At 35.8% G+C, this 19,012-nt stretch overlaps 1 protein-coding gene across 1 annotated transcript; it reads left to right on the forward strand.

Annotated features, from left to right (window-relative positions):
* The first annotated feature begins 9,534 nt into the window (after positions 1–9,534).
* On the forward strand, positions 9,535–18,890 carry LOC130647130 (translocating chain-associated membrane protein 1-like). The gene is made up of 10 exons (XM_057452877.1): positions 9,535–9,729; positions 13,319–13,382; positions 14,918–15,027; positions 15,307–15,423; positions 15,582–15,640; positions 15,861–16,016; positions 16,537–16,647; positions 17,247–17,318; positions 17,651–17,722; positions 18,138–18,890. Exons 1-10 carry the CDS (start codon positions 9,613–9,615, stop codon positions 18,343–18,345), a joined length of 1,086 nt encoding a protein of 361 aa, XP_057308860.1. The 5' UTR covers positions 9,535–9,612; the 3' UTR covers positions 18,346–18,890.
* Positions 18,891–19,012: the final 122 nt, after the last annotated feature.

Consider the following 19,012-nt stretch of genomic DNA (forward strand, 5'->3'; position numbering starts at 1 on the left):
AACGCCAAGTAAACTTTAATATTGACTTTGTTTAGAAAGAGAAAATAGTGTTTTTGAAGTTGTTTAAGCTGTGTTAAAAAATGAGCAAAGCATGATAATCCAAAAACGTCGCCCATTGTATAACAAAACTTGGAAATAAAATATCATACAGGAAATCCGTAAATTGACTTAAATGAAGCCTAAAAAACTCGCTAGACATTCGTAGAAATATAGTGATGTTACGCAGATAAGAAGATAAAGGTGGTTGCAAAGAATGGAGGTGAGTAAAAGGTATATCAAGAAGTATCAATCATTTAGTGTAAACATTGATTTGTCGCAATCCTTTACGACAGAAATGTTTTTGAATGGGCTTAAATCTTCAAATTCTTAAAAAAAAAATTCTAAAGCACGCGACACACTATCCACTTCGTTGAATTCAATTTGACGAATTCGAGATTCCAAAAGTTCATCACTTTTCAGATTTGTCAAAAGAAACCTTGACCAATCTGTTTTTTTTTAATTGCTAAAACGAGCTTTTTCTTAGATAGTTAAAAAAAAAACACGCCTTCGCGCTGGTCTCTTTTTACAACATGTGTTTCCAATAAAATCAAGATTATTTTAATCATTAAGGTGATTACAAGTACATTTGTTCAACGTGAGTTACTCAGAACGATAAAAACATATGAAAAAAAGTTAAGCCTTACAGTCATAGGACCAGAAAATATTGTTCTACTAAGTCAAAGTTCCACTTAGCCGGGGCTCCACATATCTAGGGGTAACTGTATTAAAAACTAGGGCCGAATGGGTGAATGGGTTCTCGATTTACACAAAAAAGACGACGTTTAAGTTGTGGTCAAAAAAATATGAAACATACGCCTTCTTACCTACATAATATAAAGTGCTATAGTTTGCTAAACTGCGACAAAAAACGTTACGCACATTTTAAGGAAGGTTTATAGATGAAGGCTAAAGAAATTCCAGCTGGTAAAAATACCAGTGAAGAATTTACCATTATTAAATTCATTGTTTCAACGTCGCGACACTTTTTACTCCCTCCCTCCCCCACCCATCACTCCCACTCAATCAGCCACCCACCTACGTATGCACCCAACTCCACTAATTGTCAGTTTAATATGTTTAGCACCCATCCTTTCATTCGTGAGTTACAGCTAATTGATATGTGGCTAGAAGTAATTGGATGGAGGTTTCAAGTCACATCAAAAAATACTAAACCTCAATTTTACAGATGTATCTGAAGTATATGCAAAGCTGTTAGCTTTTAATCAGCATAAATACAATATTGCAGAGCTGTATAAGACTTACTTGATAAAATCCAAATGAATTCGATAGAAAGTCAACAAAATGAAAGTTTTGGGACTTAACACTTTCTGTTCCCGAAAGTGGTGCATTTTCGACAAAAAGTAATTCACAAATTTGGGTATAAATGCATAAAAAGCGCCTAATTGTGCATGTCGTGTCTCTAAGCACACAACCATCCTAAGGAACGGCACAAAATGTAAAAACAGTGAAACTTATATGATGTAACATTCAAAAACGGAAGTAAAGTATATCACAAGAACAGCAACCTTATCTCTAGGGCCTGTGCAGAAACATAGAGAGCCTTGGGACAAAGTAAAAAAAACCTGGTGCGATTCTTTACGTGCTTGTTAGAATTATTACTGCAGTAAAGCTTCTTTCTCGACCCCAAAGTTTCTTGGAATAAACCTGAAAGGGAGGCTACAGCTTAAATTTTCGAGGTTTTATCTCAAAAAGGTCTGGGGTCGGGAATAGTAAAGCCTGGTTTCCAATAAAGTCTGTAATTGTTGTCAAAAAACAAAAAACATCTCTCATGCAATTGTCCAACTTGTTGACCAAATACTCCAGTCATTTAATGAAAATAAATATACAATAGCTAGGTGTATTCATAGATTTATCAAAAGCCTTGACACCGTAGATCACGAAATTCTAATAAAAAAACTCGAATCTTATGGTAACAGAAACATATCACTCAATTGGTTTCGTAGTTATCTCTCTCAAAGAAAACAGTTTATAAGCTGTGAGAAAGGTAAAACTGATTATGAATACACACTTTGTGGAGTACCACAAGGCTCGATATTAGGCCCACTTTAATATACGTAAACGATTTGAAACGAGCTACAAAATTGCTCGATCCAATAATGTTCGCAGATGACACGAATTCATTTTACTCTCATAGCAACATAAAGGATTTGTTCGATTCTGTAAATACAGAACTTATCGATATACATGAGTGGTTCCGTGTCTTTAAATATAAAAAAAACGAAATACGATTTTTTCACAAATTTAGTGGAAGAGATCAAATTCCTTTAAAACTACCAGAATTAGCAATAAACAATATAAAAATTGAAAGGGAAAAAGAAAGTAAGTTCCTTGGAGTAATCCTAGATCAAAATATTACTTGGAATAAACATATTGAATTGGTAGAAAACAAAATCTCGAAAAATATTGATATTCTTTGTAGAGCTAAATCTATTTTGAACCAGATGTGTTTAAAAAACATATACTTCTCACTAATTCACTCGTACATAAACTATGCAAACATTGCATGGGCAAGTGCACACAGGACTAAATTAAAACCAATTCTAAGCAAACCAAAACAAGCAACTAGGATAATTTACCACCAGGATCATGGCACTCACTCAAGGCATTTAATTAAAGACTTGAAGGCGCTTAACATTTATCAAATAAATATCTATCAACACTAAATTTTCATGTTTAAAGTTAAAAATAAGTTAGCACCCCAAACATTCCATTAAGCAGCGTGTGGAAAATTTTATTGCGAAATTTGAAAACGAAGTTACTTTCTTTTAAACAACAACAAGGAATAATAACTCTCTACTCTAACGAAACTTATGGTGGGGCTTAGTAATAAGGCAAAATTGCTTTCTGCAAGCACCAGTCAGTTTTTTCGTATGGTTTAAGATCTTTATTTTACTAGCTGATGTATGTATATATTTTCTATTTACTTTTAAACGATACGAACTTGTATATATAAACGAACTTGTAACTCTCTTTGACGAAAGGAATACACACTACACTACTACTACTACTACTACTACATGCCGATAGTTGCATAAAAGCTTTTATACGACATAATAAACTATATTTTATGATTATGTCTAAATTTCAGCAGAGACAGGATCATCCAGATGTACCTACCAAATACAGTGCGGATGTCGCAAAGCAATAACAAAAAAGTCACCTGTCCACTCAACCTCGTCCCCCAGGGTATCTTGTATTTTTTGTGACATTGCGACGCGATACAAACATGTTCTCGCCGTCCCAATGGAAAAAGAGATAGCGGACGCTGGGAACGAGCTTGCTGTCCACTTAGCCGTCTAGTATCTGTCTTCCGTAAATCTAGTAGACAACTTCGGCGAGGTTTATTAGTGTTCAAAGTAGTAGTAGGGAGTGATTATAATCAGGTTTTCGCTCCTTCCACACCTTTACCCCCACAAACCCTGCTTTCACCATTTCCACCACCACCTCCACCCAAAATAGAAAAATCATATGACGTCATCAACACATACATCGTTTTTACCTCCTTGTAAGGATCTAATTTTGTTCCAAAAACACTCATTTATTTATAACAGTTTGGAGTTGAAATAAACTATGGATAATCCTGGATATGAAGATGACTTTACATTGGAGGAAGATATTCAAGACGAACCCGAAGAGTTTAGTAGCGAGAGTGAGATCATTCGGCCTGAGGATATTCAAGGAACAAGCACGAGCCCCAGGCAAATGGGATAGAAGCGATTGATACAGACACTACGCTAAGCCCTTGGTGAGGAGCTCGGTCAGCCTAATGCGAGACATTATGGTGACTTTGAAATGGATGGTAACCAGCTTATTTACGATGGTGTAGAACTCACAAAACAAAATGGTGAGTTGAGAGCCATGGGAGCGATAAAAAAAAGCCTTGGGCGCTGGTAGGTTGCGAGCCATGGGATTCGATCAATATTCAACACCCAACAAGGTTAGTAGGAAGATGGCGCAGGAACTCCTGAATAATATTGATACTACGCTACTTGAAAACGTGCTCGATGACACGGAGAGCCTCATCGGAGATACTTCCTTTGGCGGGGATATCACAGATCGTGAAAGAAGAAAGCTTCATTTCTATGTTATAACGCTCCACGACGACTTGAATAATGTGAAAAGCAAGATAATAAACTACGATGGCGAGCTTTCAAAGGCAGAGGACAAGATTGAGAGGCTTGAGGCGAAGAAGGCTGGGTCTGATGTATCAGAGGAACAGCAAAATATATGGGATGAGGATTTAGATAAGGCTAAGGAAGATCGTGAAAAAGAATGATTGAAAAAAGAATGGTTGAAAGGCGGCAATAGAAGAACATGGTTTACTATCCTCTAGTATCCACAACCAACTGAAAAATATCAAAGATACATTGATAAAAATAGCTGGAGATGACATATCGCTAAGGAAGAAGCTGACTATTATATTCAAAGAACAAGGGATAACTATAGCGAGCATCGTTTCTGCTGTTGGATTGATGGTCTCTACCATCGTCCTGGCGCTCACAGATGGTGCAGCAGCAGGAGGAGGTAGTGCTGCAGGTAAAGGGTTTGTTCAAAAGCAGCTGGAGAGACTCGGAAATTTTTTAAAATATCTAGCAGGCAAGGCGGGGGCTGCATTACCTGGCATTATTGGCACTGTTGTGTCGTTCTTCTTCAGGGTTGCAGCGAGGGTTGTCGAATATGTAGCGAAGCACCTCTATTTAGCGATTGCGGGAGCTGTGGGTATAGTTGTTGCATACGTGGTTAACAGGAGGAGTAAGGATGGGAAGAGATCGTAGATTACTCTGGTAAACCAGTGGCTTATCAGGCAACTATTACATCTATCTCTTCAACCATATATAAGTGAGGAGCAATCCTATTCCCACCGTGATAATGGTAACCTTAGTTTCCTCGTGAACAGCAGCTTCCTTGGTATTAGGATGCGACTTGATATGTTGCCTAGGAGGTGTAGTGAAGGCTGCCTTATGCTTATGGCCCATGGTATTCAGATCTAGCTCTACCCGCCTATGTTGGGGGGCGCGATTAAAACTTTGTTGTTATATCCCACAATCTTTCCAATACGTAGTTCCATATTTGAAGGAAACATGTATACGCTGGGCATTACGGCGAAATTGACTGGTGTTCGTGCATACTGGAGCACCTTTTGAAACTCGATGATGTCTTGACCTACGTTCTCTTGACGTTGTACCATGGCCTCAACTTTTGTAATAAAATTTGTCTTGCTGTATAGTTATCGGCATTAGAGTCTAGGATTGACGCCTTGGCACTCGCTTGGGATCCTAGTAGCAAGATCAGGTAAACACGAATACTCTCGCTCAATTTGGTTATACCTTCCGATGTCAGACCCTGGGAGGTTGGTATGATGAATTTAGCCCAATCTCCATCAATATGCGGCCACCATCTACCACTCGTCAGCGATGACGTCTCATCTGGTAATATGCGTGAAATTTAAAAATGGTGTTAACGAGGGGTACGTAGGCACTCATGTGCTTGGCAGAGATCCCCAACGCCGTTGTCGCGCAATGGCAAGCAAAATTCACCTGGATATTCCAATAGTCCAAGGCTCGCCCCTCCCAATTTACACTCACAGGATCGTTCAACAGGTTAGTGGGAACTTTGATGGGGTACTTGGTGAACTGTGGGAATGCCACGGAAATGTGCTGAGTCGTAGACACGTAGAGGTCCTGATGCTCCAAGTTAGTTATACCTAGAGGCCACTCGCCTCTGTTGGACTTGTATTTTACCTTCGGGTTGTACGAATATATGTTCATCTTTTCTTTAAAGAAACATGAAGCAGTTATATATTACGACTATTGAGGAGCCAGGAATGAATATCTGGGGGAGGATACGACGATAGCCCTAAAATCCATTAGCATTCGACCTACTTGGTTGAACCTTTTCGAAAAAAATAATGATATCAAGATTTACAAAGAGACGCCCGGATCGACCAATGACGGGGACTTTACAGTTGGGGATTTTGAAACCCTCATCACGATCGAGAAAGGTCTGTATAGGATTGAGGGTCTCGCTGCCATAGTAAATGAACATGCGGGAGGAAGGATCAAACTTTTCGTACTTAGAAACGGAGTATGTAAAGTAAGAGTTAGCAAGGGCTATGTTGCGATAGTTGACAAATCACTGACGGATCTTATGGGCTATAATTTTGATACCAAGAAGTCAATGTTCACAGAAGGAGATCACGATAGTTTACACAAGACCGATGTATACCATAGGCTTAGACTAACTTGTCACCAACTCGATGAGGAAAGATGCCTAATGGATGGTAAAAGATCAAATATATTAGCAATACTCCCTATCAAAGAATTAAATAACTGGGGAGATATGCTGAGCTGGAGTTTTGACAACCCTGTTTACCTCCCTCTTAAAAGTTCAACGGACGTGTTACAAATGATGCTGACTGACGAGTATCACCACGATAAGAATGTTTTATTCGTAGGACTAACGATGCACTTGCTCATAGAATAAATGAATAATGATGAGATTACAAAACTTTACCCGAGCTTACCACCAAGTGCTCCAGATCATGAGAATAACGAGGGGCATGTATACCGGCTTAAAAAGATAGAAGAGATAGAGAAGTTTCTGCGAAGCGAAGTTAAGTAACGTGAAAAACTCGCTAAAAAATTTGGAATGCATGGAACCTGGATTCACTATATGGATCATGGATTGCTCGCAATAAGCGTGATAACATCAGGCGTAGGTATCGCTAGTATGCTCAGTGGCATCGGAGTTCCTCTGGCCGTCGCGATGGGAGGAATCTCCATAGCCGTTGGATTTGGACAAACAGCCTTAAAACAAGGTGGGAAGAAATTGAACTATAAACGTAAAAAACACGACCCAATAAGACTCCTTGCAGAGACTAAGCTGAATTCAATAGTTAATTTGATATCAAGGGCGATTGAAAATGGAGTGATAAGTGATTATGAATTTAGCCTGATAATGCAAGAGAAGCAAAAATATATGCTGCTAAAGGAGCAGATTCGACAACGTACGAAAAAGATCGTGGAAACGATCAATAACCAAGAAAGGCAACAATTAATAGCCAAAGGCCGCGATGAGGTGAGGGTAGAATTGTTAAAAAACTTGCAGTCTGCGCAATATGCAAGCGCTACCTTGACGAACCGCCAGCGTATTCATAATCTAATGTTTTGTATAAAACATTAAATTACACCAAGCACTTCACCGGTATCTTTATCGATCATAAAATCACCGTCTTAGATGATATTTCGCTTTTGTTTTGCCTTGAGGCCTCTGATGTACTCTTCTAGGATCTTCATAGCTGTTTTTTCTAGGCATTCTTTATAATGAGGCCCAAGGGTTTGTGTTGCAATATCTTCATATTCTACCTTATTAATCGCAGCGAGAAGATCAGCTCTGTTGAAGGTTGAATAACCACGAATCCCTAATTCTCTGGCTTCTTTTTTAAGTTCGTTCATTGTTTTATTATACGACAACGAACGGTTCCTCATCGTTATCTGAATCAATAAGATGTCGTGTCCTTAGGATTACAGGTACCGGTTTGTATTTGCACTCTTCGAGTAGGACCTGCATATAGTGCTTGGAGCTTTGCTTATAAATGCTGGATAGCTTGATGATAGCCGTACATTCACACGGTTGCTTCACTGGTACTATAGCATCATAGAAATCGGTCGTTACCTCCCCATTCCATTCCTTGACCTTTGTGTTCAGATACCTATCATTCTTTATTGGCGAGGCTGTAAATTCACAACCATATAGTTTCTTTATCCTGGCTAGGATGATCTGATATTTCTCCAACCATTCTGGATGTTGATGTATGTCAAATGACATGGTAAGCGACGAGCCATCAATATAGCGCGAGGCACCATTGCTATATAAACCCTTTGGTGTTCGAATCAATAACGATGATATCTTACTGTCATTCTTGTAGCCTACTACGAACCGTTCATCCTTACCCTTGTTGGCTTGGATGGGATCGCTTAGTATAATTTTCTCAATTTAAACCTCCTCGATGTTTAGTACTCTTGGTTTACTATAGAAATCCCTGGTTTCAATATTATTTCCATAAAATTTGAACATCCCTTTATTTATGGAAATTGAACCCCCCAAATAGGAATTTTCACAAGTAAACCACCCACCATTGTATGTCACATACATAATATAGTGTTGCCAACAGAGCATCCTTCCTTTTATTATTAGCCTCCGTCCACATTTGCATCTATCGTATTTATCGAGATCAATTCATAACCATGGCTCCGAAACGATCTGGAACATATTCGATGATCTTAGGATATTCGCGAACTACTCGGTCACACATTTCCTGTGTTTTGAAATGATCGGGTACTAACATTAGTGACCAGGGATGTTCACGAACTACGGCAGTACACATTTCCTGTGTCTTTAAATGATCGGTTACAAACATTAGTGTCCATGAATCGGCACAGACTATTCGATCAGGCATTATGAGATGATCGTTAATGGACATCTTATATATATTTTAATTCCAATCAACAAATTTTTCTGGCGCATGGTCATGACAATTTTTACTCATATTCTATATAATAGCATATATACTATATATGTTACTGCGCATGACGTCATATATATTATTATGTGTTGGTTATTGGTACATATTATTTTGTGTTGGTTATTGGCAGATGACGTCATGTATTTCTGGTATCTATTATTATGTGTTGGTTATTGGCATAGGAATATGATTATGTGTTGATGACGTCATATGATTTTTCTATTTTGGGTGGAGGTGGTGGTGGAAATGGTGAAAGCGGGGTTTTTGGGGGTAAAGGTGTGGAAGGAGCGAAAACCTGATTATAATCACTCCCTATTACTAGCGTTCAAAGAGTCTACGCTTTGGCCTACCGAAGTCGTCGATTGACTTTACGTAAGAAGACGAGCTAGGAAAGCTAAGAGGAGTATCACCTCTCCTATATCAATATTCAGAAATAAGACCTTGCTACGACATCTCTTGATACGTAACGTTTCACCAGAGTGTACCCTTTCGTAGTTTCACCATTATTAAAATCTGTCATTATTAATCACAACTCGGTAAAGGAGAGCAAAATTACAAAATATTGACAAAACTTGGCCTAGCAGTGTTTAGAAACTAATAAATATGTTTTCCTACAAAACATTCTATCCCTGGAACTCTTTGACATACAGGTCGTAAATGCTTTTAGTCTCTGAAGAGGAACGGGGGTCGAGGTCCAGACTTCGTCAATTTGACAAGCAGGGCACTCAACGAGGTCTGTGTTGCTTACTTTTTGTCGGTCGCCGTAAGTTGTTGGTAGTCTTTTGCTACGTGTTGCTGTGATTTCAACCTATCGATAAATAGATAATAGCTTATCGGTAACAAACAAGCTAAAGTCGTAAATTTATTACTACCCAAATGCGGACTTTGCTACTTCAAGGCGTTATAGTTCAAGGAATCGATTTTGTTCGGGTTTAAACGGCAACCATTTTTCTTTTGTGTAAATAATTTGTTCCGCCGCTCGCAGTACCAGGAATCGGCTTGAAGATACCCAAGAAAACGGACTCAATATGCGAGGAAAGAAGGGAAAAACACCTCCCTTTTTGAGCCAAGAATTTATTATCCAGAATCATGGAGATATCGTATCTTGCGTTTGTATGGTCGTAATGGTGGGATTAATGTTTCAGGTCAGTTATGAACACGTGTGCTTATAGTATTCTACAATCTAAGTTTACTACCTTTTTTAAAGATGAATCAAGAAAAGTTTGAACATTATTTTCGTTAAGTTATATAAAATAGGAAGATAAGAAGTCCTTTTGATTATCAGAACAGGATTGTTATAACTGCAAGACTTTGTCTCTGTGGCCAGTTAGGCTCAACCTACGAACCAGGGATCATGTGTTCCTTTTCTGCCCGGATTACGAACACGGCCTGGATTATGTACGACAGCTTGCCCCGTTTGTAAACAGGGCAGAAAATACATAATCGGGGCAACCTAATGAGGAATGGTTGGCTATATAGTACGACAGTTAAAAATATTATTTGGCACTTAGCTATAGAACGAACATAAGGCCACCGTCGAAAATATGTTTGGTTAGCGTCATTTCTAATTACAAAAGTGAATTGGTCGGTCGGTCGGATAAAAATTTTTCCTTAAAAATTACGAAAATACTATATTTTGCAGCCATATTTTGTTATTCGTTTTAATTGTACGCCAGCTGTATTTTTAGCCTCCAAGTTCGATTTTTGTCAGTCAACGTCGTTCCCATGGTTTTCGCTTGCATTGCCATATACTAAATTTGGGATTCAGACTTTTTTTTGCTATACTACGTTTTCAAAGGTGTTTTATTCTGCAGAGAAAAAATTACGTCAAGACGTAATTTTCTTTTTTCGCTATGCCTAGTTTCCATCATTCTGTGACAATAATTAGTCAATGTTTCATTCATAAAAGTTCAAAGGAAAAGCCAATTACAGCCTCAGTCATTAAATCCAGCGTTAATAATTCGGTCCCCAAGACATAATCAGGGCAAAAAAACATAATCAGACCATGCATACATAATCCGGCGTCCTGTTTATAAACAGGCTGTTTTTGCAATCTGGGTAGAACATTCCCAGGAAAGGAACTTTTTTAGATCTGCCATATTTGTTTACTGCAATCGAGTGATACTCCTGCTATAATATACCAGTTTAAACTAACCTCGGCTGTCACAAATTTGTTCTAGTTTTCGTATTCTGAATGCACACCCAGTATTTGTTACAATAAATAATTGGTGTATAACTTGCAAAACAACAAATAATCTTTGTCAAGCTTAATGTTTTTGTTGATTACTTAAAATTTATGTCAACCGAAGTGGATGTCAGTTTCAGCAAATCTGACCATAAACCTTCTGATTTGGTATATACAGTTAAATCTATGAAGATGCTTTAGCTGATCTGAACTATACAGCAAACTACCTTTGATTATAAAATGCATATGCTGACCAGAGCGAAAACGGCAATATCCCTTGTTCATTGGATGTAATGCCTGGATCGAGGGATGTGATCCCTGGTTTGTAGGTTGAGCATAACTAGTGGCCGCACTCTCACTAAGACATTTTTACTGTGGTAGCAATTTAGCCACCATTAACATATGCTATGAAAAACATATGCCAGAATATGCTATGAAAAACATATGCCAGAAAAAAACAGAAAAAATAAAAAATTTTTGAAGACGACGTACTGATTGCCCGCCATTAAAAAGATAAGCTATAGCTATATAATTCAGATAAAAATACAATGTGGCATTCAGTTAAAGGCATTTCTTTATTTTTTTTAATATGCTCTTTTTTTATCAAAATTCTAACCAGTCTGGCCATATTCTTATTTTTCCATTGTTCTAAACAAAACACCTATTACTTAAACCTGGTGATGCTTGGTAAGCACCACCATGATTTTGAAGACCTCTTGGCAGCTGTTTTGCCTATTATGGTATCTATTGAAAAATTACAGACCAGATTTTTAAATTTTATTGTGAGAAGAATGTTTTGGACCCATGCAGAGAAGTTATTAAGTGCAGAATAGAAGTGTTAAAATGCAAAAGGGAAGTGTGAGAATACGCAAGAGAACTGTTTGAATCATAAAAGAGAAGTGTTTTTTAATTGAAAGAGAAGTGGGCCATAGGGACAACTAAACTCCAACTAAAAAAATGAAAATAAAAAAATTCGGCTGGACTCAGTTTTTATAAAAATGTTTCTTTTCCTTACTTTCGTTCTTTTACAATTCATTTTGACTGAAAATTGAAAAAAAGGGGAACCTTTTTTATGCAAAACTTTTTAGATTGCTAATTTGCAAAAGTAATTAAAACATGCCTTAATGTTCAATTTTTTGGCATTGTCTTTAAATCAATCAATTATATTTTGTAAAATGTTTAGTAAGTACAGTAAAATAATTAATATATATATATACAAAATATAATGAACCAAAAGAAATTATGAATGATTCAGCTTCAAACTATTGATATTTTGCTTTGCAGAACGCTTATTTGTATATTGTATAAAGTATATTATCAGGATGTTTAAGAGGGCTATAAACTGGCTGTACGATTGCTTGGAAGAGGTTCCACTTAGTAGTAAACTATTAAAATGTATATTTAAATATGGTATACATATGTACAGTCCTTTTCAGCAGAGGCGTGCGATCGCACGCCCTTGGCTCACGCCTAAATCGTTTCAGGCGTGTGATTAATCGCACTTCTGAAAAATAAATATTGAGTTTGCAAAATCAACATATAAAATCCATTTTGTAGCATGCGGTGGCAGCCCTCGAAATAATTTTTTGGAGACTCGTCAGACAAAACGTCCGATAGATTTCCGTCTTGGTCGAACACTTTTAGATCTCAGAAATTATTGAATAGTCCTTGTCCTTTTAATCCACGAGCAAGCCTATTCATAGCCAACCTGACCATCCTAGCTAATTCACCGACTTCTGACTTAGTTAAAAGAACTACATAGACATAAATCTCTTTTGCCTGGCCCCTTCGTCGTTGGTAACCAGGTCTTACACAAGAAATCCAGCCATGCGGTTCTTAACTAATGCAGAGGTAAACGCTAACGGAGCACGGATGAAGCAAGTCTGCAAAACTGCACCTACAGGCGGAATAGACATTTTAACATGGACTTAATTGTAGATGATTTCTTCATTTGACAAAGTAATTGGAAACCATAACAGGTCCGAATTTAATGGGTTTTTTCTTTATGCCTGTAAAAACGAAACCCACGGGCGGTATAAATTTTTTTCTGTAAAAATTTTCGGACATGTAGTTAAGCATGAAGTTAAGATTGAGAGAGTCGCTATACCAGGAGACGCTCGATCATAGGGTTTGGGGTTCACGATTTAAAACGTCCCCCACTTTTCTACCGCAAAATGAATGCGCAACAAAAATAATCCTTGGAGCCCGTATCGCAGGAGTAACATTCTTTGCACGTGTGTTTTACATCGCACGCGTTACTTGATTTATACATGCGAATCATTGCACCCCTACTCAAATATTCCTGAAAAAGACTGTATGTAAAAAAAAAGATGTGCGTAGGGAATAATTTTAATCCATTTTTGTATGTAAAGTGGATTTTCAACCCCTTTTAATATTGTGATACTATATTATATACTATGAGACTTGCACAAGTCTGTAACCTAAGTTAATGGATTCTTTTCAGCTTGTGTTGGACCTTTTCAACTTTATATGTCAGCTGATGAGTTGATGCAATTTCAGCAAAACAATTTTTTGTTTTAATTTTTTAGGCAACACAGCCACTCTCACAAATATTTATTGCTGCTCAACATAACATTACAAAGGAGGTTGAAGGTAGGTGGTTTTGTTCTTACAGGCCTACTTTTTTATTACTTTTTTACCACTCAGTACCTTCCTGTAAATTATTTTATAAACTGAAATGTCCGTGTTTCTGTGAGGACCAAAGAATTATCTTCATTTTTTTTTGTTGTATATAGCTGATAAAGTTACGTCTTTCTTGTTAACTTTTCTGACATTATGGCATGACATTAATGTGCTAGGTTGACTTAAATTTAATGAGGTATCGTCTCCCCAATCATTTTAATAATTGTTTCAATGCATATAATATTAATTTGAAATGGTATCTATCTGCATTCTTTATCACAAAACTAACAAAACAGGATTATAGTAAGCGAGAACATCACCATAGATCGCCTTAAAATCATAAAAACGAGATTGTAGAAATTTACAATATAGCGTATATTGTGTATTAAGTCAGGGTCGTAAATAAGCTAAACAGTGCCATGATTTGTTTCAAACCATTATGACAAATGAATATAATTTTTTTTATATGGACAATTCATTGCATCAAACCTTAGTATCTTCTGAACGGCTTATCAAATTCACATGACTATATATTATCTTGGAAATCATTTTAAGCTGTACCGAATAAGGCTACCACACCTTTTAACAATTTGAAATAAATTACTTTGCATGAGGACAGTTTATGTAACCATTATTCTTTTTAATTTAAATTTTTCCACCGGCCAATCTAAAATCTAAAAAAAAAAAGCTGAATTTTTTTAAGATTATTTTTGTTTTTACTGTACTTGCTATTCTTAATCCAAATGATTAAAGTTTTTCAATAATTTTATCACAAAATTACTTTAAAGTTTTCATTTGTCATCATCATCAGTCCTCTTTTTCATTTTCTTTTGTTGCATTTTCAAATTTATCACATAAATGCCATTGTCAAATGTCCTGAAATTAGGTAATCAGCCAATTCAATTTTTTTTCTCACAAGCAGAAAATTTTCAAATGTCAATCACCAGATTACGTCAGGAAACTTAAAACTTTGTTTGTGAGGACATGCTCTTTACAAAGATAACAGTCAAATAAAGAGAGGAAACTTGTAATTTTCCTCATTAAAACAGAACAGTTGACTGGTGTTAAGAAAGGTTTTTATAATAAGATCAATATGAAAACTATTTTCATCTGAACATTATTTTGGCTATCCGAGACAAAGAAGTTCAGAGTCGCTAGCTCAGACGCTCGATTATTGTGTTTAGGGTCCTTAGGTCCCCCACTTGTTTCCAGCTTTAAAAAATGCAACCAACAAGTGATCAAATATTCTGAACTTAGTTGAGGTGTGCGAACTCGAGAATAAATGGTAAAATTGAAAAGTAGACTATGTGAGCATTGTTGTGCATGTGTGATCGCATGCGAGTATGGTTGCATAAATGTGATATATATTTATACAATTAAGAATTAAGCAATTCCAAAAAGCTTTTCTCTGTTGTAGCACAACTATTAGATTGAAGTAATCCTTATAAAGTTTGCAAACATGTAATGTTTTTCGGAATTTTGATCTTTAAATCATTATTTTATAGATCAAAAAATTATCAATTATACATATGGTTGGAAAGATTTGTGCACAATATTTTTTTATTCACTCTGCTGGATTGTTATGCATGCAATTATTCAAGAATATATATTAGATGTGAGTAGTTGTCTTCTTTTACATTTAATCCTTTTAAATTCCTTGTAATCGGTTGGGACCAATTTCTATAAAAAAATAGAGGTCATAATCTTAATAAATTTTTATAAAAATTTGAAAAAATTAAATAAGTCTTGTCATAATAATTATAAACCCCTCTTTTGAATAAGCCCAAAGATAAATTTTTGTAATTTTGAAATTAACACCCGAAATGCATTGATAAAAAATTGTTTTTACTGTAGCAGTTTAATTATTGTATAAAAATGATTTCTTCATATCTAGAAATTTAACAAAAGGCTTCATTTGTCAAAGACAAAACTTAGTAAATTCAATGATTCTGGTAACATGCTTCCATTTTATCTTGCTTCAATTGGGTTTGCTGTTGATCAAATTACCAAGGTAAGACAATTATATAAGGCTTAGATAAGATCAATTTTGTGCCTTAATAAATAAACTTTTTAATTAATATAGGGTCTATGCTTTATCAATCAAATCTTTTGAAATGACTAATATAAGTACATAATTTGATCTATATTTTTCTTATTTTTTCTATTTAGCTTCAAATATTGCAAAATTTTTCTGGTTTATGGGAAAAATATCCACAAACGGAAATGAGGTAAGCGTGTTGTGTATTTTATCGAAATTGCATAGGAACCCTCTGTTTACATCACCTTAAACTTTATATATTAATTGTTCCCTTTTCCACACACAAAGAAATAAAAATCTGATGAATTAGTAAACAATGATTGAAAATTATTAGATTTTAATTTCTGTTAGTAACCAACCCAGAAGCAATTGTACTGTGTGGCTTTAAAAACTTTATATTTCCTTTTTAGCTTTATGGTCAAGTTTTATTTTATTTTGCAAATTGCATACTGGATTCACTGTTACCCTGAGCTGTTTTTTATGAAAGTCCGAAGCGAGGACATATCAAGCAAAGTGACAATCTACACTTTGTACCTTGCTTTCATTTCTGCTGCCTATGTGTCCAGGTAGCTCTTCAAATTAATTTTTATGTTTTCTTATTTATTTTATCCCATGTCGGTCTGTGTGAATGCAGAAATGGTATTCTTGGAAAATGCCACTGTATTTAAGTTCTTGTGATGTTAGATGCTGTTTTACATCAGACGACCTAAAATTAACTAAACCTTGTTTAAGTCACATCAATCCTAACCATGTGTGTGTGGTACTTAGAACCGTTTGCGTGAGTACTTGAAAATTACTTTGGTCGAAATTAAACTCGCTTAGAGTGCTGTTACACTAAGGTCATAATTTCTAAGTTAGCCAAAATTTCCATCGAAACAATTCACCCTGGAGTGAAATGCGTTCCTCAATCAGTGTGCCTAAAAGTCACAAATACTAAAGATGAAGTTTCACTTGAGTCTTAAACAATACAAACAATACTTCTTACAATAGATTTTCTGTTTTACTAAGTTTCAACACGTGTCAGCTTTTCCTTTTTCGAGTTTACAATTGTATAACTTGTTTTTAAAATACTCCTTTTCTTTACAGTGGAACACACATTGCACTAATTTTGTTGGCTATCCACTATGTGCCAGAAGCTTTATTCGCACTGACGAGAATTATTCATTGCACAGGGAAAACGGAAATTTCTCAACATGGGTATGTATAACCTTGGAATTCTTTTCGTTAGACGCTTCTATTGTTGCAAGAGCAAAACGAAAGCATTACAGCAACAAACATGTAAATTTTTTTTTGATTATCAAAAATATGAATGACTAGTCTGTTTTGTAAATGAGTGGTTTTATTGCTTGTTTATGTTGCTCAAATAAAGTGAAGTTCCTTACCTTCTTGTTATATAAAAACCCTATACTCAAAATGATTTTAGGGTTTGTAACAATTGAAACTCCTTGAAAATAAAGTATACTACTAGAAAAAAAAGTTCTTCTCTAAAGCTGGGAGGTGGGAAACTTTTGGGAAAATAATTTTTCGGAATCTTTTTTAAGGAATCTTTGTTTTTTATTTAGGTTATAATATAGGTTGTGTTTTTTTCTCGTTGAATATTTTTTTTTGTCGTGCAAAATTACTCCTGGAAAAAAATTAAAAAAACTCCTGTAATACTTCTGGAAATACCCTGAAATTCATTTTTTGAATATGAGTGACCACCCGAGTGTATACAACAAGCATAGCGGTCAAAATAAGTTAAACGAGAGCTCTTTTGATACCAAACACAAATATTATCTCGTATTTTTATCATTTAGATTTTTGGTGTGGGCTGTCACTTTTGTTTTGGCCAGACTTGCTACTATTAGCATCGCGATTTTAATTGTTTGGTAAGTGTTCCCTTCTTTGGTATTGATTTTCGCGGGTGTTAATTTGAGCGCTTTCCACGGATTTTGGTCGAATCCACAAAGTTAGTACGCAAGAACTATTCTTCAACATACCAATTAATGCCCGCACTTTATACCCGCAATTAATACCCGCACAAAAATCTTCAAACGCAATAACTAAGGCCTTACAAAATAAGAAAAAAATCACAAATTGTGTAAGCCATATCGATTTTCCACAGATCATTTAACTAAAATGCTATACACATACCAAATTGTTTTCTTAATTTGTTTTTCACTAAACTATATTAAAATCTCGAAAATAAATTTTTGTTTAGGTTTGGTCTTGGTAAACATGACATTGGTAAAATTGACATCACTAGTGGAAATATTAACACTCAAACTGTGAGGTGAGAAAGGTTTTCAGTTCTGGAAATTCATTGCCTGTCGTGCTTAATTGTTATGGTCCAGAATTATAAGCTTGTTGTCGTAACCTTTAATGACCGGAAAGATGTCCACTTTCTTCAGAAATGTATAAAATCTGTGTCATTTGGTTCGAGCATCGTCAAAGTTTGAACAGTAACATGAAAAAGTCAAAATTTCACAGGGTTATCAAAAGTTGTGTTACTATCAAATTATGTTTTAAATAAAAATGTTAGTATAAGACTTGTCTACTGGTATTATTCAGGAAAGTTTGTCAGAAAAATTCTGGAACGACGAATTTCGGGTCGGGTTCCATTTTCTTACTTGTGCTGTTACTGCAGGTTCATATTGTTTACTAAATTTCGATTTTGTATGTGAAGTTTATTCTGTTTGATTGTATAGAATTGCGTGGCTGTCAGCCATTGTGTTGGTCCAAGCTTGGATGGCGTGGAACTTTATCATGTCGCAAGTTCAACGATACCGGGAGTCAATGCCGGTAAAGTCAAAAGCAGACAAGCATGATCGCAAGAAAAAGGATAAATTGGCTGAGAATCAAAATGGCGGCTCCCCACGTAACAGGACATCGCCAAGATCGAAGAAAAAAGATTAGAGATTTTATTTGAGCGGTTTTAGCAAAGTGAGAATAATTGTTTCGAAGCCGAAGAGCATATAATTACTTAGTATTGATAGGTTGTTTTTTTATAAAATCTTTGTTTTGAAACTGTAGCGACGTTTTTGGTAATGTTTTTGGCTGGGTGCGAATGAACACGCCATATCAAACTTATTTAAGCTGGCTTTTTGACGATCAGAATTTTTCATAAAAAAAAGTTACGACCGCGTTGTTGCATATATTCTATCATGAAACCGTTTTCAGACTACGAATATTTTTGTGTGTAAAATCTCTCCTCCGCAGTGGTTTAGTTTATCTTTTGTTTATGCGCCAGTGACGTTTAGAGGAAGAATGTTATTATTTTTACCAGACTACGATAGAGCATTTTAAAAGATGGTTATTTTTAATATTTAAAGGTATTTAATTTTTTTTTCAAATTATGGAGTGGTTATATAACTGGTAATTAAAAGTCTCGCCATTAGTCCAGGTTCTGCAAGGTTTGTAGGATAAATTGTCCGTAAAAGAATTCATCACTTTTCTGAAAATGTGTTTTTTCTGCACTATGTGATCAAAGTAACTGGTCTATCAATGTCTTCCCTCCTCCTTCGATGTTAACGTACATAGACTTTATATGCTGCACTTTATTTGCGCACTTGTAAAAGTCACG

The sequence above is a fragment of the Hydractinia symbiolongicarpus genome, chromosome 6 (genome assembly GCF_029227915.1).
Source record: "Hydractinia symbiolongicarpus strain clone_291-10 chromosome 6, HSymV2.1, whole genome shotgun sequence".
In the NCBI taxonomy this organism is placed as follows: Eukaryota; Metazoa; Cnidaria; class Hydrozoa; order Anthoathecata; family Hydractiniidae; genus Hydractinia; species Hydractinia symbiolongicarpus.

Excerpts from the sequence above, each read along its gene's own strand:
- LOC130647130 (XM_057452877.1), top strand. The coding sequence starts at position 9,613 with ATGCGAGGAAAGAAGGGAAAAACACCTCCCTTTTTGAGCCAAGAATTT. Across the intron at positions 9,730-13,318 it reads TGGTGGGATTAATGTTTCAG|GCAACACAGCCACTCTCACA; the intron begins GTCAGTTATGAA and ends TTAATTTTTTAG. Across the intron at positions 13,383-14,917 it reads CATTACAAAGGAGGTTGAAG|ATCAAAAAATTATCAATTAT; the intron begins GTAGGTGGTTTT and ends ATTATTTTATAG.